Source organism: Euphorbia lathyris, chromosome 1, assembly GCF_963576675.1.
Source record: "Euphorbia lathyris chromosome 1, ddEupLath1.1, whole genome shotgun sequence".
NCBI lineage: Eukaryota > Viridiplantae > Streptophyta > Magnoliopsida > Malpighiales > Euphorbiaceae > Euphorbia > Euphorbia lathyris.
Genome location: NC_088910.1, coordinates 14,184,828 through 14,210,946, shown reverse-complemented (window position 1 = coordinate 14,210,946; position 26,119 = coordinate 14,184,828). Strand labels below are relative to the sequence as shown.

Here is a 26,119-nt window from a genome sequence, read left to right as displayed (position 1 = left end):
TTTTTTTTTTTAAAAATGACTAAAATAAAGATTTTATAAATTTGTATTCTTTTTTAGTATATGTTGCTAGGTGTTATCGTTTCGATTGCTAACTCTTAACTAAAATTTAGATTTTCGGCTTTATATGAACTCAATTTTTGGCTTTCTTAATTGTGTTGTTGTTTTATTTTTATTAAACAATTGTTGTTATAGTTTCATCTTTCAGAGATGAAATTCCATTTTTGTCGTTATCCAGATTCCATACCTCTCGCTACCTTATCCATGTTTTCTTTTTTATTTATTTATTTTTCAAAATGACTAAAATAAAGATTTTGTATATTTTCATTCTTTTTTAGTATATGTTCCTAGGTGTTATCGTTTTGATTATTAACCCTAACTAAAATTTAGATTTTCGGCTTTTTATGAACTCAATTTTAGTTTTTATTGAAGTTAGATTAATTTTTCTAATTCGGAACATGTTGAAATCCACTCATTTTTTTAGTTTGAGTTTAGCTAATTGATATGGATTGTATTTTTTTATTTTTATGCATTTTGGTACAAATAGATATAAAGTTTCACACGATAGTTGTTCATTGAAGTTTGAGACATATTAAATAAAATATTAGAGATATTGGAATATTATACTTACAATGAAGTTTATTTCAATATAAATTATGTTATATTATTATTATTATTATTATTATTATTATCATCAAGAAGTTATTTTTTCTCAATTTTCTAGACAATGAGATTGTAAGCGTCTAATACGTTTGATAAGATGTTTATTCTTGAAGAATGTGGATTATGCTAGATACGAATTCAAAATCAAGGTAAATAAAAATAAATTTTGATGCTCAAAATTCTAAAAATGTACATTAATTATGGATATTGAGATAATTGCTTTTGCAACATTGGCTTATATAATTTTTAATTATTATATTATGGTTCGTACAAAATTGTTAGTATTTCAAGAGTTTTTAACAGATGAAAATGAAATATGATCATGGGACAAATGGTGTCCGCTATAGTTACTTTGTTTTTTACAAAGTACCGTTACTTTATGCTCATATTCACCATTGGATTAATTTTATGCTCCATCATCCAATGGTGAAAACACACCAAGTAACGGTACTTTGTAAAAAACAAAGTAACCATAGCGGGCACCGAAAATATTATTATTTGAATCTCTTCAAATTCTCAAATGCTGAGCATAATGATTCTAATTAATATAATTAATTTCACATATTAATTATAAAACGTTTTTTTTACTGAGTGGTTACAATTGCGATTTAATTCTATTTAACTAAAATTAATTTATGGACTTAATACTTCATTAAGAAAAAATAAAATGTTTAATTAATGGGCAAAAATATTTTCACTCTCCTTTTTATACGCTTATGTCTCGACATTCTCTCTTATTTTCAAAAAAAAACCCCGAGAGGAAGATGGTTCTCTCCTAATTATCTTTTTCGTCCCTTCATTTTTTTCAATTCTTTTGTTTGTTTTTCTTACAAAATTCAAGAATATATAATTATTAGAAAATATTAATGAAGTCAAATAAGTGATATCTGCGAGTATGACTGATATTCTATATAGTGAAACAATGGAGAACAAATTGATCGAATGTCTTGATGAGATATTAAGAGATGAAAATAGGAGAAATCATCATCTTAAACTGATTCAATTAGATATATTGGGTTATTGTAGCAGAATGAATAATTGAATTCGAATACTTGGTGATCATGAAATTCCATCAACCAAAATAATTATCATCAAGATGAATTTGTGACTAATTCTTACAAATTTTATTTTTTTATATGTAACATATTGAATTGATAAAGTTTCTTCATATGCAACATTAGAAAAGTATTGATTGCAATAGTTTATAGAATAATATATTGATGTTGCTTCCATTTTAACATAGATTGTAATTCTTTTGTATCGTAGATATAATATTTAATTTTAATTATAGTTTAATTCAATTTTTGTTTAACCTATATTGTAATTCTTTTGTATCGTAAATATAATATTTAATTTTAATTATAGTTTAATTCAATTTTTGGTTTTTTTATTATATTCTAATATATTTCTTAATTAATCTGCTATTTTATTATTATTGTTTCAGAGACTATTTGGAATATGAAAATGTATTAAAATTCTTAAAAAGTACAAATCATTGAATTTTGTAAAAATAAATAAATCATTCATCTTTAGTTAAAATTCTATAAAAAAGTAGTCAATTATTTTTAAAATTAATTTAATTTGAATTATCATTAAAAAATATATATTAATTTCAAATATACATAATATAAATTTTTTTCATAGCATGATATAAAATTATTTAAAAGTAAATATGTCAATTTATTTATTTATCTAAATTATATAAAAGTTTCATACCCCGTGCATCGCACGGGTTTTCGACTAGTTATATATAGATTTGGAAGCAGGGGCGGAGCCAGCTCGGGGGGTCGGAGCCCCCCGGCCACCGGCTCCGCCCTTGAGTACTGGTTGATTTGTCATATGTAGCCTCTTCTAAAATTAGTATATATTGACTCTATATAGTATTATTTCAATGTTTAAAGGTAGATGTGATGGTTAATGATATAGGGTAAGTTACATATGTAACATGAATTTGTTACTTTATTATACATGTATAAGATTTGTTAACAAAATTCTAAAATTGTCAAATTTTTAAAATTATAAACTACTTTATACACAAAACGTGATAACCATTTTAAATAGGAGTTTTTGAGTGGTGGAATTTGAATAAATAATTAATTTAATTTTAGATAACTGTAAATTTGACAAAATTAAAAATAATTATATCAAAATATGCTATTGTAGAATTAAATTACATGATTATGAGAATATTAAAAATAATGGATACTTAATTGTAAAATAAATTTTAAAACTGATTTTCTGTGTAATTTTCTCAATGATATATACTCCTATTTAAGAAGTTTATGTTCAACTCTCTCTAACCTCATTTTCTTTTAAAAAGTTTTTATTTATTTTAACTTTATTTTTCAATAATAATAAAAACATGTTACCATTTTTTTTTAAATCACTACCATTGTGCCACGGATCCGCTGATAAAAACATATTATCATTATTAATTAATTTAAATTGACTTTTTTATTTTGATAACACTTTTGAATTTATTTTTATTATGTCTATATCATTAAAAAAAGTAAACATATTTAATTTTCTATTAGTTCAATGTTTTGGAAGCTAAGAAAATTTGCACAGCCCTAACAGGCTGAATTTTGAAAATTTACCTTCAACCACACTGCTAAATTTAGTCTCTCCAAATTTAAATTCCCGGCTCCGCCACTGTTTGGAAGCTATTTCAATTGTAAGTACTAATATTTAAAAAATTGAAAATAATTAGATAATATAAGATATAGATTTTTTTTTGAAGAAATAAAATATGAAATTATAAAAATATTAAAATTAACATAATCAAACTATTAATTTAAAAAAAAACATTGATATGTAGTATTCACATGAACTCTGATGATCAAATAAATTTGGTCATTCACGGTTAGATTTAAAGCATCATAAGATTTATGTTTAATCATTATAGATCTAACGGCGAATGATCAAATTCAATTCGATTATTACGTGAATTTATCTGAAAATTGATATACATGATTTTTTTTAGGATAATGTACCAAAATAATCTAAGATTTTTAGGAAAGTATCAATTTAGGTTCTACGTATAAAATAGCACAAATGTAGGTTTAAAGTTCAAAAAAGAGTATCAATTTAGGCATCGATAACGGAACGTGACACATCGTTCATACTACCCCCATTAAGTTCTATCAATTGAATGTGGAAAGAGAAATCATAAAGTAATATGTATGACATGTCATATTTCATTATCGAATCCTAAATTGATACTCTTTTTTAAACGTTAAGTCTATATTAGTACTATTTTATACGTGAAGTTTAAACTGATACTTTCTCGAAAACGTTTCCCATTTTTTTAATAGAAGTTTTTTAACTTCCTTTTTATGGGTAAATTACATTCATGGCCATTGAACTTTAGCAATTTTAATATTGGGAAAATTACACATAAATTCATATTTTAGAAACTATTTACAACTATATCAAGTCATAATTTTGGATTATGTCAAACTAGTAAAATCATTACTTTTAATATATTTTAAGGATTAAAATTTATAAATTAGAAGTGTAGAATATATTTTATAGGGTTTATGATTTATGAATTGGTAGAATTTTTAAATCATGGTATAAAATCATAATATATAGAGAATAATGACATATTAAGAATTAAGTTTGGTTATATGATTTAGTTGTAATTTTGTACTTAATTATGATATTCATGTATTTGACCCTTTAATATTATGGCACTGAACTTTAATTTTTAACGGTATAACCATTGAATTTTACATTTTTAACATCGGTGGCTATCAACGTCTCAAAACGACTGTGGACGGTCTCAAAATAAAAATTCGAAGAGTTAATGTTATCCTAAAAACTTTAATTCTTGAAAAATTTCGTTTTGAGGTGTGTTGTTTGGTTAGGAGAGAGACTGGATTTTTAGAGAGAGAAAATTCGAGAAAAGGTGATCTTGAAAATAAAAAATGTAATTTCATGGTAAATATTGTTCTGAACAACTTTAATTCTTGAATATTTTTATTTTAAGAAGTTAGTTAAAGTTGAGTGACCACCATATTAAAAAGTGTAAAATTCAGTAGTCATACCGTTAAAATTGAGTTCAAAAGTTAAAATAGGTAAATTTTGGCTATTGGTGTAATTTACCCTCATTTCACATAGTACACGGATTGCGATCCGCGTGATTTATAACATGAAGATTTCTGATCGCCGATAAGTAAAAAATCCAACGCCTCCAATTCACGCCATAACATCGCACACGGATTGCGATCCGTGTGACTTATAAAATGAAGATTTCTGACCGTCGATAGTTATAAATCCAACGCCTCAAATTTACCCAATCAAATCTGAGTAAATTGCTTTTGGCTTTTCTCCCTTCCCTTTCCTCCCCACTATAAATACCCATCCGATTCCTCATTTCTACTCATCAATCTCTTCATAAACCTATCCAATTTACAAAAACTCTCTTCAATTTTCTGTATTCAACAATGGCTCGTACTAAGCAAACAGCAAGGAAATCCACCGGAGGAAAGGCTCCTCGTAAGCAGCTAGCCACCAAGGCTGCCCGCAAATCAGCTCCGGCTACCGGAGGAGTGAAGAAGCCCCATCGTTTCAGGCCAGGAACAGTGGCTCTGCGAGAGATTAGGAAGTACCAGAAGAGCACCGAGCTTCTGATCCGCAAGCTTCCGTTTCAAAGGCTGGTGAGAGAAATTGCCCAGGATTTTAAAACAGATCTGAGGTTCCAAAGCAGCGCTGTTGCGGCTCTTCAAGAAGCTTCGGAGGCATACCTGGTTGGGCTATTTGAGGACACAAATCTCTGCGCTATTCATGCCAAGAGAGTCACTATTATGCCCAAAGATATGCAATTGGCCCGTAGGATTAGGGGTGAGAGGGCTTAATTGTTTCTGATGTGTTTATGCTTTTTTTCTATCGATCACAAGCTCAATGGCGGATATCTGTATTCTGAGATTTGGATTAGTATAATTAGCTATGTAAATCTTTGTGTTAATGCGAATTTTCGAATATTGTTTCACTTCACTGGTTTTTTCTTGGTTTACATTTTTGTTATGAATCATATATCTGCGGTTTTGGAAGAAGGGCCTACTTAAAACGGCAGCGTTTCTTCAGCCCTTTTCGCCCTCTTTTTTCGTTGCTTATGACCTAATTGCACATCACTGTAAAATAAACAACCCGCGCAGGTTAGCATTTCTGTCAATGGCGGGAATCGTTAAAGAAGAAAAAATAAACCACTAAAGATAATAGGGTAAATCCCAAAAAAACCCTTGTGGTTTGATGTTCTTCCAAAAAAATCCGTGTGGTTTGTTATTACAAAAAAAGGATTGTGGTTTGCGCCGTTAACCAAAAAACGGAAAATGGCTTAACGGTGTTAAAATGCTGACGTGGCACAAGGGTAAGGTTGGAAATTCGAATTTTTTGTATTTTTCCCCTCTCTCTCCTCCTTCTCTTCTTCCTTCTCTTTCTTCTTCTTCCTTTTTCTTTTTTTTCCTCTATTCTTTTTTTTTTAATTTCGGACACTCTGAAATTTTCCAGATTTCTGGAAATTTGCAGATTTCCGGACTGGAAAATTTCCAGATTTCTGGGGAAAATCCAGGTTAAGCAACATCCATTCTTTGAAGGTGTAAATTGGGTGTTGATACGGTGTGCAAGTCCACGGGAGATTCCAAGGCCGCCGGAGTTTGAGAAGATTCCAATACCACCACCACCATCAACGAGCAGTGAAGGTGCAGCAGCTCCAGTTGTTGTTCATGAGCATAATAATAATAATAATAATAATAATAATAATAATAATAATAATAATCTGGAATTTGATTTCTTTTAATTTGGTCCTTGTTTCCTTTTTTGTTGCAATACAGCCAGCAAATCCAATGTATAGAGTCCTTAGAACATGAATGTGTTTTTTATATTTATTTATTTTGTTGAGTTGATATGAATAGGGATGTTATTAAACATTTTCATATTTGTATTCAAGGAAGTTTAATATATGAAATTGCAAATGGAACGAATGAATTATTGTACAACTTTGTTCACAACTTACTGAGAATTTCCTACTCTAAATCAATCTCAAGTTATGAAATTTTGGAGGAAAATCCAGAAATCTGGAAATTTTCTATTTGTGGAAATTTTCCAAAAATCTGAAAATTTTCCAGATTTGCGGAAACTTAAAAAAGAAAAAGAAAAAAAAGAAGGAAGAATAAGGAGGAAGAAGAAGAAAAAGGGAAAAGAAGAAGGAGGAGAAGGAAGAAGAAGAAGGAGGAAGGAGGAGAAGGAAGAAGAAGAAGGAGGAGAGAGAGAGGGAAAAAAAATCGAATTTCCAACCTTATCCCTGTGCCACGTCAGCATTTTAACTCCGTTAAGCCATTTTCCGTTTTTTGGTTAACGGCGCAAACCACAATCCTTTTTTTTTTGTAATAACAAACCACAAGGGTTTTTTTAAAAGAACATCAAACCACATGGATTTTTTTTAGAATTTACCCAAGATAATAATATATTCATATTGAAATTGAATAGTTGATTTTCAAATGGTATTTTCCATTTGCTGAGTGTTATGACTGTTATCGAAGGATATTATAGGCCACTGTTATTCTGACTTGTTAACTCTCAATCAATTTTATCGATTAGTTTGTAAATATGTAAAAATAGTAAAAACGAACAAAAAAAAACGAGAAAATGGTAAAAGGTTAAAGGCCAATTTACTAAATCGAAATGATTAGAGTTCTCGTAAGATGTTTTGATTTTAATTAAATATGAAGTTTTTAGTTAACTAATTGATCCACAATTCACTAATAAATCTGTTCAAGGTAGTTCTCTATCATTGATATATAACATCTAAATTTACTATTTCATTTTTTGATATTTATAGTTAGTTGAAGCCAAATAAGGAAATACATTACATAATCAGTCAGCATATATATTTTCCAATAATATTTTCAACTTTTCAAATAAAAATAAACCATACATTCCTTTCAAAAAAAAAAAAAAAAAAACATACATTAACACTATAATCTGTTAGCTATATTGTTCCAATCTCTATATTGGATATATTTTTTTTAAATATTTAACAGCATTACTCAATAATCATGACTTTTTTTCTCACTAAATGTATTATATAAACTAATCACAAAAAGAAACGAATAAAATATTTATTATGTTATTAACACAATTATAAATAATCTACTAAAATGCATAAAGTTATTGAATTTATCGATAATTTGCTTCAAATGTTTGATATAACAATCAAATAACAGTGAAACGAGCTAATATTAATGAGAACGCATGGAATCTAGAGGAGAGGTGCCGTCAAACAGTAGTGGAGGAATGGGGAGCTTCCAGTACATAGAAATTCAAAGACAGGATGTTAGGATGCAGGCATGCAGAAGGTACAAGTGTGGCAAAGAAATTTTCAAAGCCATTTTTGGGGTCAATCTAGATGCCTTCAGAGCTGACTCAAAGGACAATGAGGGTCGACGATAGAAAATGAGATCAGACAAGTCAGTGAGGACCTAAATAAAATTCGACTTGAACATGAACTGTACTGGAAATAGAGATCGAAGATTCAATGGCTAAAGGAAGGGGACTTGATGCACGTTTTACGTATACGTGCATGTGAAGGCAAGTGTACCTTAGTCGTGTATCAAGTAATAAAGTGAAAGTAGAGTATCATTCTCACGAGGACGGTGATTATAAGTACTAATCTTTTTGCTCACTAACTATTATTTAAACAATCGAAAAGTAGAGTTTGATGTCTCACCAAGTTAAGACTTAATAAACAAGTGAAATGAAAATTGTACAAAATTAGATTAGAAAATACTTATAATGAAAGAAACTAAGGCTTCTAGCATCACTTAACCTCTTTGCTTGGTAATAACACTCAACCCCTTTTAAGTTGTTTTATCCTTTTTAAGATGTCGATTTTTCTTATTAACTAATAGTTCTCGAGATTGGTTCTAAACTCTCGACTAATTACTTTCCCTTGGTCCGGCTCAAGTAATTAATTAAGAGAAGCATTAAGTTTTCTTAGTTCCAAACCTTCGATTTATTACTTTCCCTTGGTCCGGCTCAAGTAATAAATCTAAGATTTGTAATAAGATTCATGAAAAACCTTGGAAAACCAATAAGCCACACTAAATGGTCATTAGATCCAACTTATGAATTTCGATTAATCAATTTAATTACGTCAATATAAATGATTAATTATATTCAAGTAGAGAGTTGGCACATCTCATACAAGTATTAAGAATCATAAGTTAGTTCTTAAAAACGATAAAGATAACTTAAATAGGTTAAACGTAATTACCACATAATTAAGGTTAAGATCCGCTTTTAGCCTTAGTTAAGGGGGTTTTAGCCCATGATTAGATTAAAACATATCTTAGAAAGATAGATAATAGAATTCATATTAATAAAAGAGATTAAAGTTTAGAAGAAACCGTGATGACGATTGCCGAACGAACTTCTTCAGTAACTTGAAACTTACTTTTATCGGATGAACTTTTACAGAAACAACACTTTAACAATAATAATAATAATAACAACAACACAAACAATTGATTTTTAAGGAGAAAAATTAGCAAAATAACATTATAGAGGGAGGAATTAAGCCTAAGCTTGGTGTGTCTTCAAATGACTCTCAATGCCTCCTTTTATAGTAAAATGGCAAACATAATTCCAAAGACCAAGTCTCCTTATGGCCTTCCATTCCCTAATCTTATGAATTTAGCATTTAAGAGAGGATTGTGTAAGACTTTGACAATTTAGAAGTTGAAATGTGTAAAGATGGGAAAGGAATCATAGGCTTCAACATGTTCATCAAATTTGGATAATTTTCTGAGCCTGATACACTTCGAATTTGGAGAAGCTATTATTAGTCACTTGTTCATCTTTCTATTAGCTTTCCAACGCATTTTGAATTGCCTCAATCCGAGTCCGTATGAGGGAGATACGTTGAAAATACGAAAATGTGTCAAATCTGTCCTAGTGTGAACAATTGGAGTTTTATCTTACGGCACCCATCCGCGACGAAGTGTATGTTGATGTCACTAAAACTCCTTTTTTTGGTCCATTTTACTTCTGAATTGTCGCTTTAAGCTCCGACTTGGTTATTTGTGCCGAAAACCTTGCGAAAGTGCCTAAAAACACACAAAGTGGCTTATTAAAATTTATTAACTAATAATTAAATAGTAAAAATGCTATAAATTACGACGATAACAATATAACTACTTAGGATTCCCGTCAGCGGCGGGTTGTGACAGAAGAACAATGTTTGATGCAGCGGTACCTGCTGATGGCAGCCGAGTCAGGATAGGGCGGTATTACGTGACACTTGTGGTACGTTTATCGTAGCCCGATTCAGCAATCTGCAAGGGCAGTTTCCACCGATACTGGCATAGGCCATGTCCTGTAGAAGCTCTTAGCTGGATTAAGGAGAGGGAAGATGACACGGTATGTGTGGAGGGCGACGCTTAAGTGATTATCAATGCGTTATGTCAGGATACATGAGAAGATTTCTCAAGCCTTGGTTTAGTTTTATCAGATTGCCGCACGATAATAGATTCAATCCCACATTGCGAGTTTCGTTTTGTTCGTAGGAGTGCTAATCGGATGACAGATGAAACTGCTAGACTAGGCTTATTTTCAACTGTATTGATGGTAACTGATTAAATTCTTTTATAAAGCTATTTTTTCATTAAAAAACCGAGCTAAAATTAGTCTTATTTGGAAACGTTAAGAGTTTTTGTTGATATTTTATCTGTTTGGAATAAATTTATAATATTTTCATTTTTTTTGTTGCTTTTTCACAAATTGTTAAATTCCGAAGAAAATGTAATGTCCCTAAATATATGTCCCTCTATCTGTACCCCATTTAGTTTTTGATACGTGTCAATTCCTAATCAGGTATTTGCACTTTTAACAATGTTAACTCTAATTTCAAACTTAGAAATCGTCTTCTCTTTCAGCTTCTGGTTTTTCTTTTTTTTTTTTATTTTACAATTTTCATATAGTTTTTCTTTTACAAACTACTGATCTTGAATCAGTCTCTTTTCACAGAATTGATATTCTATAGTTTTGCAAACATGAAACAATAATTCTGTAGTTTGCTTGTACAACCCCTCTTCTTCCTTATTTGTGTACTATTTCTAACAAGAATATAAGCAAAAATCTTCCTGTTAAATCAAAATTAAAATTTCTTTCCATAATAAGATCAACCTTCTAAATTTTCATGTCATCCGCATGACAATCCAATAAGCTAAAATGCATAAATCATGAACAAACAATAATAGCAAAATCACTTAATTCCAAAACAAATATAAACAAAACTTGTTCAGTTATATTTTAACAAAGGTTGATGATCGGACAAGCAAGACCATGATTGGAGGAAGAAAATCTAATACGTAGATGATGGGATGATCACAATAGAAAGAGAAAGTCGACTACTGGATGATCGGAAGAGAAAGACTATTAGGAAGAAATCGTGATGCCTACTATGTTACTGCTGAAAGAGGTTTATAAATTTGGGATTCACTAAGTTAACGTTTGTTAAGAGTAGAAATAACGGATTAAGATACAATTGACACATGTCAAAAATTAATTAAGGGACAGATATTTGGGGATAACAGATTCTTTTCCGTTAAATTAGTTAAAAAAATCAACCTGACTAGCCCCGTTATCCAGCATATTTATTATATGGATTAGTTGAGTCGAATAAAAAATAAGGACCAAATTACAACATATTTTTACTTTTAATATTTTATAATTAACTTATTTTCAAATTGAAAAATAAAGCAAAGGATAAAAAAGCACAAATATTTAAATAAAAAACCAATCCAACCTAACCCAATTCAATCCATTCTATTGCAATTGCAATTGATTATTTAATGAGTTGAGTTGATTTTATCACAAATTTTTCACTTATAATTATTTATAAACGTTTCATAAAAAATAGAGATAATATATCAAAATAGACATATGGTTTTTGGGAGGTAATAATTTGAACTCCACATAAAAAATATCATTAATATAAACTTAACATTTAGAAAAAGATATCAATTTAAGTATTGATAGTGGAACATGACACGTCATTTATATTACTCTGCCATATAAATAATGCGTCATTTTGTTTTTGGTAAGATAGAGTAGCCTAAGGGCTACAAGGGGCACAACCTGAGGAAGGAGACGCCCAGGACATCTTGGAGGAGGATTTCATGAATTACATTGGGGGTTGATCAAGGATATGCAATCCCAACGGATCATAGGCAAGGTTAGCCAAGCGGTCCGCACTTCGGTTTCCTTCACGGTATGTGTGGGATATTACCACCATCCAATCTCGGTTCAACAGCTCCTTAATGACGTCAATCAAGTTACAAAACTCATTTGGACTGAGATCCTCTCCCTCCACAAGGTTGGTCGCAGTTTGGCTATCAGATTCCACCTCCACAAATCTTAGACCTTTAGACCAATCAAGTGAGAGACCTTCGTAAATTCCCCAAAGCTCGGCCTTAGTGATTAAACAAGATCCAATATTTTTGGCAAAGCCTGTGATCCACTTGCCATTGTGGTCTCGGATCAAACCATCCGCAGAAGCGCAGAGAGAGTGACCTTTAAAGGCCCCATCAACATTAAGTTTGGCCATTGGTGTCTCAGCCTTTTCTACGAGATTAGTTGTGGTTCTGGGCGCCCCCAGCATACAGTTATTACCGAGATTGATAATTTTTTAAATATTAAATCTATATTGAGGTGGATTCTAAATTATACTCCTTTGCAAAGTATGGACCCATTTTAGTATTGCAAGTAATTGTTTATAAAGGAACACAACAAGTTTCAATATACGCCATAAAAATGAATTTGATTGGGCATTTCATATTGCACACGGATCGATCCGCGTGACTTATAAGCTGAAGATTTCTGACCGTCGATATCGTAACTATCCAACGCCTCAAATTTACTCACTCAAATCTGTGAGAATGTAAAATGATTTTCGCTTCCATCCCTTTCCTCTCCACTCCACTCACATTCACTATACATACCCATCCGAATTCCTCAATTTCATCCATCAATCTCTGCATCAGCTTCCCAATTTACAAAATCTCCTTCAATTTCTGTATTCAACGATGGCTCGTACTAAGCAAACAGCAAGGAAATCCACCGGAGGAAAGGCTCCTCGCAAGCAGCTAGCCACCAAGGCTGCCCGCAAATCAGCTCCGGCTACCGGAGGAGTGAAGAAGCCCCATCGTTTCAGGCCGGGAACAGTGGCTCTGCGAGAGATTAGGAAATACCAGAAGAGCACTGAGCTGCTGATCAGGAAGCTTCCCTTCCAGAGACTGGTGAGAGAAATTGCTCAGGATTTTAAAACGGATCTGAGGTTCCAAAGCAGCGCTGTTGCGGCTCTTCAAGAAGCTTCGGAGGCATACCTGGTTGGACTATTTGAGGACACAAATCTCTGCGCCATTCATGCCAAGAGGGTGACTATTATGCCCAAAGATATGCAATTGGCCCGTAGGATTAGGGGTGAGAGGGCTTAATTGTTTCTGATATGTTTATGCTTTCAAATTAATTTCTGACAATCACAAGCTCAATGGCAGAATCTGTATTCTGAGATTTGGATTAGTATAATTAGCTATGTAAATCTTTGTGTTAATGCGAATTTCCGAATCTTGTTTCACTTCACTGGTTTTTTCTTGTTTACATTTTTGTTATGAATCATATTTCTGCGATTTTGGCAGAAGGGCCTAACGAACGACAGCGTTTTATCAGCCTTTTTCTCCCTCTGTTTTTTTTGCTCTTTATGACCTAATTGCACATCACTGCAATTCAAGTAAGCCGTGGATGTAAAATAAACAACCCGCGCACGTTAGCATTTCTGTCAATGGCGGAACCACTAAAGATAATAGTAATATATATCATATTGAAAAATAAACAACCCGCGCACGTTGGTATTTTCCATTTGCTGAGTGTTATGAGTGTTAGCGAAGGATATTATAGGCCACTGTTAACTCTCAATCAATTTTATTGATTAGCTTGTAAATATGGAAAACGATGGAAATAGTAAAAATGGCAAAAACATGAAAAAGTAAAAAAACGGCTAAATGCTAAATGTTAAATGTTAAAGGTCAATTTACTAAAATCGAAATGATTAGATATTTGATTTTAATTAAATATGGTGTTTTTAGTTAACTAATTGGTCCTCAATTTACTAATAAACCCGTGTAAGGTATTTCTCTATCATTGATATTAGATATGTTTATAGATCTGTTGGTCTGCTCAGCCCGTCTATCATGGGTTGGTATTTATTTTGAAAACCCAAGTAGGTCCGGCCCGCTCCACCTCTATACATTTATATATATTTATATTTATATTTTACTACCAAAAAAAATATATATTTATATTTTAATTTTTTATTTTAGAATAACAATGTTTGTGGATGTTTTTTTTATCAATTGAAATTTAATACTATACACATACATTATATATGTATATCGTCACAGAATATATATTATAACTGTTTTTTATTTTTTTGAAAGTAACTGTTTGTTAACGTTTTATTAAAATTAAAAGAATTACAAATATAACTTCATATTAGACCACAGATTAATCAATTAAATTTTACTTGCAATTTTATTTGTTGGAATTATAATTAATTTTTATTTTTATTTTTTTTAATATATATTAGTTGGACGGGCCAGGCTGGGCTTGGGAGTTCATTTTTTTAATCCAACCCAGCCCGGTCCGAGCCCGATGTGAATATAATGCGGGTTGAATTGGATTTGGACAATGTAAATATATGGCAAACCCGATTAGCCCCGGCCCAGCCCATAACGTCTAAATTTACTATTTCATTTTTTGATATGTATAGTTAGTTGAACCCAAATACAAGGAATTACATTACATAATCAGTCAGCATAAATATTTTCCAATAATATTTTCAACTTCTCAAATAAAAATAAACTATACATTAACACTATAATCTGATAGCTATATTGACTGACCAAATGTGAAAATTACTGTCAATCTCTGTATTGGAAAAACATTTATCTTTAACAGCATTACTCAATAACCATATGACCTTTTTTTTTCAAATGTAGTATTATATATATAAGCTAATCACACAAAAAAAAAAAACTAAAATATTTATTATGTTATTAATACAATTAGGGTTAAGGTGCAAAAATACCCCTAACGTTTTGGGCTAGGAGCAATTTTACCCTTAACGTCTAAAATGGTGCAATTTTACCCCTAACGTTGGAAGCCAAGAGCAACTTTACTCCTAACGTTGATAAATTGAGTCAATTCCAGACATTATTATAAAACACAGATATTTTTGTTCATTATTCTGCGCCAATCGCATAATAATTCGTTCTAAAAAAATGATTTCATGTTTTTATATAATTTAATAATAGAATTTGAAATTAATATTCATAAATTCGGTGGATTTTTTGAATTTTTTTATCTAATCCGTACAAAAAGACAGTATATTTTTTATTTTTTTCACATCCCAACGAATGTTTGTGATTTGTTACTGATAAAATGACACACGTATGAAGTGTAGATAACAAGATTCATGACCGAGAAGACAGTTTGATGAATTATTTCTCAAATTGATCCAATTTATTAACGTTAGGGGTAAAATTGCTCTTGGCTTCCAACGTTAGGGGTAAAATTGCACCATTTTAGACGTTAAGGATAAAATTGCTCCTGACCCAAAATATTATGGGTATTTTTGCACCTTAACCCATACAATTATAAATAATCTACTAAAATACATAAAGTTATTCAATTTATGAATAACTTGTTTTAAATGTTTGATATAACAATCAAATAACAATTAAACCAGCAAAAATCAATTTTATTTGGAAACATGATATAACCCGAACTGAAAATCTGGATTCTCACATGGAGCGAATACGTCTACCAGATGGACATGTTACTCAAGCACGTGTAAAGAAGTTCGAAGAGGAGTTTCAAACATATATGGTGTAAATGTTAGATATGTCGGACCAAAATGACACAAATGAAATTTAGGAAGCTCTAACTTTTTCTTACCTCTCGGGTTACTCGGAAAGAGGGTACATCAAAGAAACCGAACACAAACTAAACGAAACAAGCGGTGAAATTGATTCAAAAATCATGGGATGAGTTTTAGCCATTTGGATTTATAGGAAAATAAAATCAATTCATATTGAATTGATTTCATTTTTCTATAGTCAAAATAGCAATTTCCAAAAAAAACATGTGGATCTAATCAATTCCATGATAATTGAATTTTGTGTTTCTCATTTGTGTTATTGTCAATTGTTTATATTGATTTTTTTTTGTTTTAATGGTTGACTAAATCAAGTACTTAAATGCCCTTGTATTATTATTATTGTTATCCAAGATATGTAAGGACAATTCAAAGTCATTGTTTGTATTTGTTTTATCTATTTAAGGATGAACTTTTTCATATGTAAGACACAAGTTTCATTTTAATAAAAATATTGTTGAAACACATTTTCCACAAGATTTTGATTTGACAAAATCATCCATGATTAAGAGACAATTAAATTTAAATGCTTTGATTTAATTGTACTAATGTGTTTGTTCAATATTGAGTGCAAAAATATACAATATATAAAGTAAGACAGGTCAGAAGTCAGCATAAGCCAAAGTTGAGTTAAACGGAACTCAACATGAAAGTAGGAGAAGCTGAGTGGAGTAGAACTTAGCATCAGAAGCTTCCTTCAAAGCCGCCAGAACGAAGCTGACTAAGAAGGAACTCAGCTTGGAAGTTGAACATCCGAAGATAACGAATAAAGCTGAGTAATAGTCAGGACATCATGAAGGATCCGTTCACTAAAGGACAAACGCTGCCAATCTTCTGCACCAATAATTGGAACCTCGAAGACACACAAAAGACTAATTCCAAGAAACATGGGTCATTGGATTATTGGTAAAACACAACTGGCGCAAAAAGACAAGTCTGGTGCAATAAGACAAAACCTGACTCCTGAATAAAACAGAGGAAGGGAATGGCGGTACAGACTGAAGCTGACCAGAATCTGTCCCCCAAAAGAGCCGTTTTGGTGTTAACGGTAACAACAATTCAAACGATCCAAATCTACAGTTTTCCTTCTATAAAAGGACAATGAAGAACCTTGGATAATCACTGAAGCATTAAGAGAAAAATACAAAGAGAGAAAATCTTGAAAGCACTCAAATACAAAAAGATCTTACACCAATTTTTCTATTCTCTGTGTAAATGCTAGATTAATTGTTGTGTAATCATCTAAAGTGTTCTTTAGCATAAAAAGAACAAGTTTGTGATCAATAGGAATATTGAGAGTGTTAAGCTGAGTGCTTGGTTGTAAGCATTCAGTGGTAGAGAAATCTAGGTGCTGGGTTGTAGCACTTAGTAGGAGTTGAGTAGACGAATAAAGGAAGGTACTCTTGCATATTCAACTGCCTTGTAATTGGTTTGTGCTCTACCGTTAAAGAGCTCAGTATTGGATTCAAAAAGCCCGGAGGACTCTGGGGACTGGACGTAGGCAGAGAGGCCGAACCAGGATAAGTGATACTGAGTAATCTCTGAACTCTCTCTTATATTGCATGTGTTGTTTGCTATATTTACTCAGCATATAAATTGATTAAGCTGACCTTGAGTAAATAAGTGGTGCTGAGTTAGAAGCTGACCTCCAAGAGTGTCAATTCTCAACTCACAAGAAAACAACTTTAGTCAACATCTGACTAAAGCTGTCTTGAAACATATCTCACCAAGCTGACCAAAAGCTGAGTTAATAAACTCTCAAAATAACTTCCAGTCAGCTTAATTAAAACGAGAAAAAGTTATATTAGTTCCTAACCCCCCCCCTTGGAACTAATTACCAGGGACCAACAAATATTACCCTTAAGAGTTTGTGAGTGGTTTCTCTTGTTTTGTTTAGGGCACTACTTTGAACAGTTCGGGATTAAATCTTTAACTGTTAGAGACTGAGATTGGGTCTTTACAACTTAGTTTTGTAAGGATTCTTTTCTGTCCGGTCCTGATTCGTTAGCTTTTCTTATGTTCAAATCTAGTTTTTGGGTTTTCGAGACACTGTTCCTCGTGGGTTCGCATCAGTTTTGTATCAAAACTGAGCTCTAACTTTTCAGGTTTTAACTATCCGTAAATTTATTATTTATTATTATTATTATTGTTTTGTTTCTGTCAAATTTTGAAAATTAGGATTGTTGTTTATTTTAATATGTTTCTAAGTATTTGGACTAATTTTAGTCTTGAGTTCTGAAAAGCAAAATTCAAAATTCAAAAATGAGAGAATTGATAATGATGTGGCCAAAGAGCGAGAGAGCCGATGTAAAAATAATTCTGAAATTACAAAAGGAGAGAGGCCACATGCAAAAGGATAGTCAAGAGAGAATAACAGTGTGGGGCAGGGTAAGGCCGGTTTCTTCACGAGATCCAAAGAGGTTAAGTATGCTCTTTCAGTAAATAAACCTATGTTATTACTTGTTTACAAAGAAGCATGTTGGTCTCTAGTGAGATAGTATTAGTTCCAATGGGGGGGGGGGGGGGTGAATGGAACTATTTGGTAATTTTACCTTTTTAATAAATTCTCACTTGGTCAACACAAAATTCTTGAATGCACAATAATTAGAATCATAGGCTGGTTTAAGATAGACAGAGGAATCTGTTTAGCCTGACAGTTCTGATCTTAATTATTAGCTTCTGAGCTTGGTGTTAAACTTATCAGAGGATAGATCACAATGCGCTATACTTAGATAAATAAATAACGAGACAGAGGTAGTTATATAGTTTATGCAATATGAGTTATATTATATCACATGAATAATCAGAGGTAACAAGTCAGAGATTAGAAAATAGTTACTCAGCAGACTTATCCTGGTTCGGCCTCTAACCTACCTCCAGTCCCCAGAATATCTTCTTATGGGCTTTAATCCAATAGAACACTCTTTCAGAGGTAGAGCACGAACCTTATACAAATAGATAGATGTTGTGAGATTTCCGCAAGTGCACGGTATCACATGTAGTAATAAAAAGATATCGATCCCACAGGGAACGTTTTGATAATAAAAACTTATAATTCTGATCAAATTTGTTTTCTCGAGGTTAATAGAAAAGGCATTAAATGGTTTAAAAAGGTTTCTGGTTCTAATTTTGGTTATAGTTTAGATTACAATTTATAGAAATTATGTTTAGATTAAAGTTCATTTCAAGGCTTATTTACACTAAGCAAAAACACAACTTATAACTTTGATTTGTTTAAAAAGATATAACAAATTATCAATTGATTCAATTTAAAAGCATTGAACTGTAATCAATCTTTCCTTTTCGGTCTAAGACTGAAAACTTTAATCAAATTCAGAATATAAACCCGATTATTCGAATTACCGCAATAACTAAATATAAATCTGAATTTGCTTAAGTGTTCAACCAAGTTTGCATGAGAAAATACCAAATTTCTTTCTAAAATTTCTGCATGACAACACCAATTAGAATTACTTAAAGAATATCATTAAATCCAATTTTAAATAAAACAATAGTAAAAATGGAATGGAATTAAAAAGATATTTATTAGTTTGAATTGAAACATCACAAGTTAATAGAGAAGGAGAAGTTTGAATGGCATTTGACTAGAAAGAGTTCCGGGTTGTCAATCCTTTACTCAACTTTGTAGGTTTGTCAGACCGTGGGTCGCCCCCAATACTGGTTCTTCTCGTTGAATCCTCGAAATAGCACCTTTCGACCAACTACAGAGTATAAACTCGACTTCGAAGAAAACTCTAATGTAAACAATAAAATTTGTATCTTGTATCTAAAACTATTTGTACAACTTGTAACTTTGTTTAACAAGTATGTCTCTAACAAAATTGTGAACTAGAACAACATTGAAACTCTGAATTCTTCCTCTATTTATAATGTCCAAGAGATGTATTGAAGAGACGTGTCCGTTGGTGAAGAGTCGCCTCTATCCGGATGAAAGGATGTGTCGTTTGGAAATTAAAACATGTTAATTGTGCCTAAACACTTTGCTGTTTCTGTAGAGATTTCAGGAATCTCGTACGTGATTTAGGGAAGAGGAAGGAATGGACAGAAGGCGTGAGATTCTGGCCTCCTTTAGCGTGTCACGATAGAGATTATGGGAATCTTGGTCGTGACATCAACTTCTTCTCTCCCTTGTTTGTGTGCTGAATTCTCTGACGCGACTTTTGATTCTTGTACGCGCCTTTCACTAAAAACTTGATTTCTTACTCATTTCTACTCCATTTTAGCTCCTATTTGGATTTTTCCAAATAATTAACACCTTGCACACAAGTAACAAATACCAACGTAAAATCTTTCCAAAATAATATAATTAATGTATTTTTACATGAAATTGACATATTTATGTATGCTATTTTGGGTATATTTTGGGCTTATCAATAGTGTTGGTCCCTTATAACGTAACAAGTTAGTTCCAAGGGGGGGGGATAGGAACTACTTTAAATTTTAATACGTTAAGGCTGACTTCTTTTTCTTTGAAAAAGGATTACACAGCGCACTGAGTAAATTAAGACACTAGCTTAGTCAACTGGTGACTAAGTCAGCTTCTTTCTTTGAGTCAGGAGATAGCACTTAAGTCTATTCCTGAACTCAGATACTCAATTCAACACAACTCAGCGTGACCTCTTTACTTGGTCAGTTTTGTTTAAGCAAGCAATATATATATTAAGGAGTTTAAGGTTAGAAATATGTTACTCAGCATATTTATCCAGGTTCGGCCTCCAAGCCTACGTCCTGTCCCCGGAACACGTTCCGAGCTTTCGAATTCTCTACTGAGCTCTTTAACGGTAGAGCATCAAACCTTTTACAACTTAGAAGCTGAGTATAACAAGAGTACCTTCCTCTATACCTCTACTCACTCCTAATCTCTCGCTAAGTACTATAACCGAGTTCTCAGCCTCTCCTTTCTAATCTCTAGAAATGATAAAGATTTGTCCTAAACAACAATTGCTAAGACACCTTAGATGATTAGATAATCACTCTAGACTTTTACACGAAAGATATATAATTTGGTGTAAGAATTTGCTTTGCTTTTCTTCACAGAACTTGAGTAGAATTTTGGTCAGCGTAATGGCTTGATAATATTCTGTGTAAGAATGAAGCAACTGAAGGGCGCTATTTATAGAGACGTCTGAGACATCAGTCATTTCGAATTTCGAAATAACCGTTGGAGGGAAACGACTTCCTGTCGTTGTCACTCAGTTTTGCTCAGAGCTCTCGGCCAATCAGATTTGAGTATCTTCTGTCCTCGGTCAGTGTTGAGCAGCTTTTAGTCAGCTCGGCATAATGTCTCTCCATTTATGGTAAGGTCAACTATGTTGGTCCCTTATAACGTAACAAGTTAGTTCCAAGGGGGGGGATAGGAACTATTTTAAAATTTAAGTACGTTAAGGCTGACTTCTTTTTCCTTTAAAAGGATTACACAGCGCGCTGAGTCGATAAGACACTAGCTTAGTCAACTGGTGACTAAGTCAGCTTCTTTCGTTGAGTCAGGAGATAGCACTTTGAGTCTATTCCTGAACTCAGATACTCAATACACACAACTCAGTTTGACCTCTTTACTTGGTCAGTTTTGTTTAAGCAAGCAATATATATATTAAGGAGTTTAAGGTTAGAAAGATATTACTTAGCAGATTTATCCAGGTTCGGCCTCCAAGCCTACGTCCCGTCCCCGGAACACGTTCCGAGATTTCGAATTCTCTACTGAGCTCTTTAACGGTAGAGCATCAAACCTTTTACAATCTTAAAAGCTGAGTATAACAAGAGTACCTTCCTCTATACCTCTACTCACTCCTAATCTCACGCTGAGTACTATAACCGAGTACTCAGCCTCTCCTTTCTAATCTCTAGAAATGATAAGGATTTGTCCTAAACAACAATTGCTAAGACACCTTAGATGATTGAATAATCACTCTAGACTTTTACACAAAAGATATGAAATTTGGTGTAAGAATTTGCTTTGCTTTTTCTTACAGAACTTTGAGTAGAATTTTGGTCAGCGTAATGGCTTGATCAAGTTCTGTGTTTTTTTGAAGCAACTGAAGGGCTCTATTTATAGAGACGTCTGAGACATCGGTCATTTCGAATTTCGAAATAACCGTTGGAGGAAAACGGCTTCCTGTCGTTGTCACTCAGTCTTGCTCAGAGCTCTCGGCCAATCAGATTTGAGTATCTTCTGTCCTCGGTCAGTGTTGAGCAGCTTTTAGTCAGCTCGGCAGAATGTCTCTCCATTTATGGTAAGGTCAACTAGACAGCGTTCTGTGTCTTCTGAACTTTACCCAAAGTGGAAACACTTTGTCTGGAAGTTGTTCTTGCTCAGCTGCTGTCTTGTACTCTTTGTCGATTCAACTCAGCAGCTTCGTCCCGAAGTTGTTCAACGAAGGTCTTCTAGATCCTTCTTCCGCTGAGCTGCGTTTTGTACATAACGACAGCGTTTTGACATACGCGGGCCGAGTTGTCTTGATCTGTTTCACTTGGGCTTTGACTTCCGTATTGGGCTTTGGGCCTTTTAATCTTTATGTCTTATAAACAATTTAACTCAACATTGAACAAACACATTAGTAGAATAAATCAAAGCATTTAAACTTAGTGTGTTTAGAATATTTTTAATTACACTTAAACAATTTTGTCAAATCAAAATTATGTGGAAAGGTGTTTCAACAAACTCCCCCATTTTGATGTTGGCAAAACTATTCAGCGAGGAACTCAGTGTTGAGCTCCCCCATGATAGTTGACCTATTATTGCTTAGCAAACTCCCCCGTCAGGGTTAAGCTACTGACTTAGTTTTAACTCTAAACATTCTAAGGTTTAATCGAGTAGGTCTAAGGTCAGTTTTCAGATATAGGTCAGCTCATGGAACATATTCTATTTTACTCAGTATTAAGCGGAAGGTTTATCATTTAGAGAGCGCTGAGTAAGTATTTTGTTCAATGGTTTTTAAGAGACAATGTTTTGTACATATACAGGACAATGTCAAACATTTGATCAGCATGGGATACAATCAACAAGTATTTAGACAGTAAACACAGTTGATGTAATTGAAGATACATAATAACATAATACTCAGCATCATATGAAATAACTCAAGTTAGGATAAGGATGCAAGTATTGTATTAAAGTGAAGTAGTCAGCATACATACAAAAGGATGAGCATAAAAAGAACATATAGACTACAGACTAATTTAAACAAAAACTGAGCCTAGCCTATTTCTACTTCTTTTTCTTTTGTTTAGACTGACTGCTTCTAGGAGCCTCGTGCTGAGTTCTAGCTTGTTCTTTCTCCCCCGTTTTGTCAGCATCGGGAGGAGCAGGAATTCTAAAAGAGTCGATTAAGAAAGCGACGGTTAGCACGGCGGACAGCTCCTTAAGTTTGTCGGCACTTTCATTAATGCCGTCAAAGACAATAACGCCTTCATCCAAGACATCTTTAGGTATACCTAGTTCAGCGGCACTGAGTAAGCTCAGGATGTAGGCTTGAGACTTACCTACCCAAGTAATTGTATCTGACAGCGCAGCAAACGCTTGATGAAACGTCTTCAGCAGAGCTGAGTCATAGTATTGGCGCTGGATATTACTATGTCGCACATGTGTGAAGGTCCTTTGGGTAGTGACCAGAATCTCATTCTGCTTCATCTGGTCAGTGTCCATCTCTTGTTTATTTAAGTTCAGCAGATGAACTGCTTCGCTTATTTGCTCCACCGAGCATTGAGAGTAAGAGGCCAGCTGATTGTTGGTCTTGATTTGCTCAGTGTGAAGCTGGGAAAAAAGCATCTTAACTTCATCAGAAGTGGCATACTGAGTATTCGCAGTTGACAAGGTCTGGAATTGGCCTTGAAGAGTGTTAAGATGTTGAACAGTTGTCAGCTGGAGCTCAGCCAGCTTGGTTATAGATTCCTGCTTGGGCTGATGTGATTGAATTGAAATCATATCACTTAGCAGATCCTTCAGTCCTTTAACCTCATTTAAGAGTTGAGTGACCTGGGACAACTGAGTTGATGCATTGTTACTTGACCTAGCAGTAGGTTGAGCAGATTGATAAATGTCCTGAATTAATGACTGCACCGAGTTGATGAGTTTTCTACCAGACTAGGTGGCATGGAGATAGTTGAGGGATTCATCATCATGTGGCCTAGTTTCTTCAGTATGACCAGTTTGTAGAGGAGTTAGAGTAATGATAGGGTCAGTGACTAGAAGTGTGTTTTCAGGCTGTACTTGTCTTTCTGGAAGAGAGGATTGATCGGCAGTAGTGATGGTCGGTGAAATAGTCATCCTAATGCTGTCAGTGCTGACTGGAGCAGGAATGGTCTGAGTCAGCACAGTGCTTGGTGTTGGTCCCTTGTTTAGTTGCAAGTTTAGTTCCAAGGGGGGGGGGGTTAGGAACTATTTAAACTTTTTGCAATTTAGGCAGACTTCTTTTTCTAAAGAAAAAGATTTGAACAGCGGCGCTGAGTAAACAATAAGATACTGGCTTAGTCAACAGGTGACTAGGTCAGTTTCTTAGCTTGAGTCAGGAAATAGCACTTAGAGTCTATTCCTGAGCTCAGACGTTCAATGCGCACAACTCAACTTGACCTCTTTACTTGGTCAGTTTTGATTATTTAAAGCAAGCAATATAAATAAGGAGTTAAGGTAAGAAATACTTCACTCAACAGATTTATCCAGGTTCGGCTTCTTCTAAGCCTACGTCTTGTCCCCGGAACACGTTCCGAGATTTCAAATACTCTACTGAGCTCTTTAAAGGTAGAGCCTCAAACCTTTTACAATATCAGCAATTGAGTATGACAAGAGTACCTTCCTCTATACTTCTACTCAATCCTAATCTCTCCGCTGAGTACTTAAAACCGAGTACTCAGTCTCTCCTTTCTATCTCTAGAAATGATAAGTGTTTTGTCCTAATACAAAGATGTGCTAAGACACTTTAGACGATTTACAATCACTCTAGACTTTTACACAGATATAAGAAATGTAGTGTAAGAATTTGCTTTGCTTCTTTGCTTGCAGAACTTGTAGAAATTTGGTCAGCGTAACTGCTTGATCAAGTTCTGTGTTGAATGAAGCTTGTGATGGCACTATTTATAGAGATGTCTGGGCATCGATCATTTCGAATTTCGAAATAACCGTTGGAGGGAAACGACTATATATCGTTGTCATCCTGACTTGCTCAAAGCTCTCGGCCAATCACAATCGTGTATCTTTTGTCCTCGGTCAGCTCAGTAGATGGTCTCTCCTTTTATGGTAAGGTCAACTGGACAGCATACTGTGTCATCTGAACTTTGCCAAAAGAGGAAACACTTTGTCTGGAAGTTTTCCTTTGCCAGCTGCTGTCTTGTACGTTTGTCGAGACTACTCAGCAGCTTCATCTTGAAGTTGTTCCCGAAGGTCTTCTAGATCCTTCCGTTTGCTGAGTTGCATTTTGTTTCAAAACGGCAACGTCTTGACATACGCGGGCCGAGTGTACTGAGTTGTTTGACTTGGGCCTTGGCTTCCGTAATGGGCTTGGGCCATTTAATCCTTATGTCTTATAATAGTTTTAACTCAACATTGAACAAACACATTAGTAGAATAAATTAAAGCATTTAAACTTGGTGTGTTTAGAATATGTATTTTAATTATACTTAAACAATTTTGTCAAATCAAAATTATGTGGAAAGGTGTTTCAACACTTGGAGCAACAACATTAACGAGAACTTGCTCGATCTGACTCGTTGAGTTTGCGAAAGCATTCAAGTCGGCTTGTTCCTTTGGTGAAGAAACAGAGGCTTGCTTTTCAAGAGAAGCTTGTTGAGAAGAAGGTGTTTGCTTACAGAAAAACTTAAGCTTAAGAGAAGAAGGATCTATAGTTGGCTTTTGAACAGGAAGGTCAATGACAGATTTCTGACTTGCCTTAACTAATCTTCTTCTGCGAGGAGGAGTGTCAGCTTGGATAGACTCTCCTGAGTGAGAAGGAGAAGTCTCTTCTTGATCATCATTGGGCTGATTGGCTTGTACTTGTACTTTATCTACAGCCAACTTAGTGTTAGTTGGGTCAGCAGTTTCCTCTTCACTAACTGTCTCCTCAGCGTCATCCTGACTGCTTTCTTCTTCTTCTTCTTCCTCATCATCCTGACCTGAGTTATTTAATTCTTCTTCCACCCGAGTGATGAAGTGATCATCCAGTTCCACACCATCTTCTTGATGCTCAGCTTTAGTTCCTTGACACTGAGTGTAGTGAGAATCACCAGGAACGATGATGTCAGTGGGGATAGCATCAATTGGGGTCAGCTCAGAAGACTTCTGCTTCTTTTGAGGTTGCTCATCAGCATCTGTTCTTTCCTCTATTTCAGGCTCATCTTGCCTGCCTCTCTTCTCGGCTGACTTAGGTCTCTCCTGACCTTTCTCAGCAGCTGACTTAGGCTTCTTGGCCTGAGGCTCAGCCTTCTTTGAAGGAGTCCCAACAGCTTTCCTCTTTC

General features: G+C 33.7%; 2 protein-coding genes across 2 annotated transcripts; both read left to right on the top strand.

The window, feature by feature from the left end:
- Window positions 1-5,035: 5,035 nt before the first annotated feature.
- LOC136222415 (histone H3.2-like) lies at window positions 5,036-5,653 on the top strand. Its single transcript, XM_066010158.1, has one exon. The coding sequence runs from the start codon at window positions 5,109-5,111 to the stop codon at window positions 5,517-5,519; it is 411 nt and encodes a 136-aa protein (XP_065866230.1). The 5' UTR covers window positions 5,036-5,108; the 3' UTR covers window positions 5,520-5,653.
- A 6,991-nt stretch (window positions 5,654-12,644) lies between these two features.
- On the top strand, window positions 12,645-13,297 carry LOC136222409 (histone H3.2-like). The gene has a single exon (XM_066010149.1). It carries the CDS (start codon window positions 12,747-12,749, stop codon window positions 13,155-13,157), a length of 411 nt encoding a protein of 136 aa, XP_065866221.1. The 5' UTR covers window positions 12,645-12,746; the 3' UTR covers window positions 13,158-13,297.
- Window positions 13,298-26,119: the final 12,822 nt, after the last annotated feature.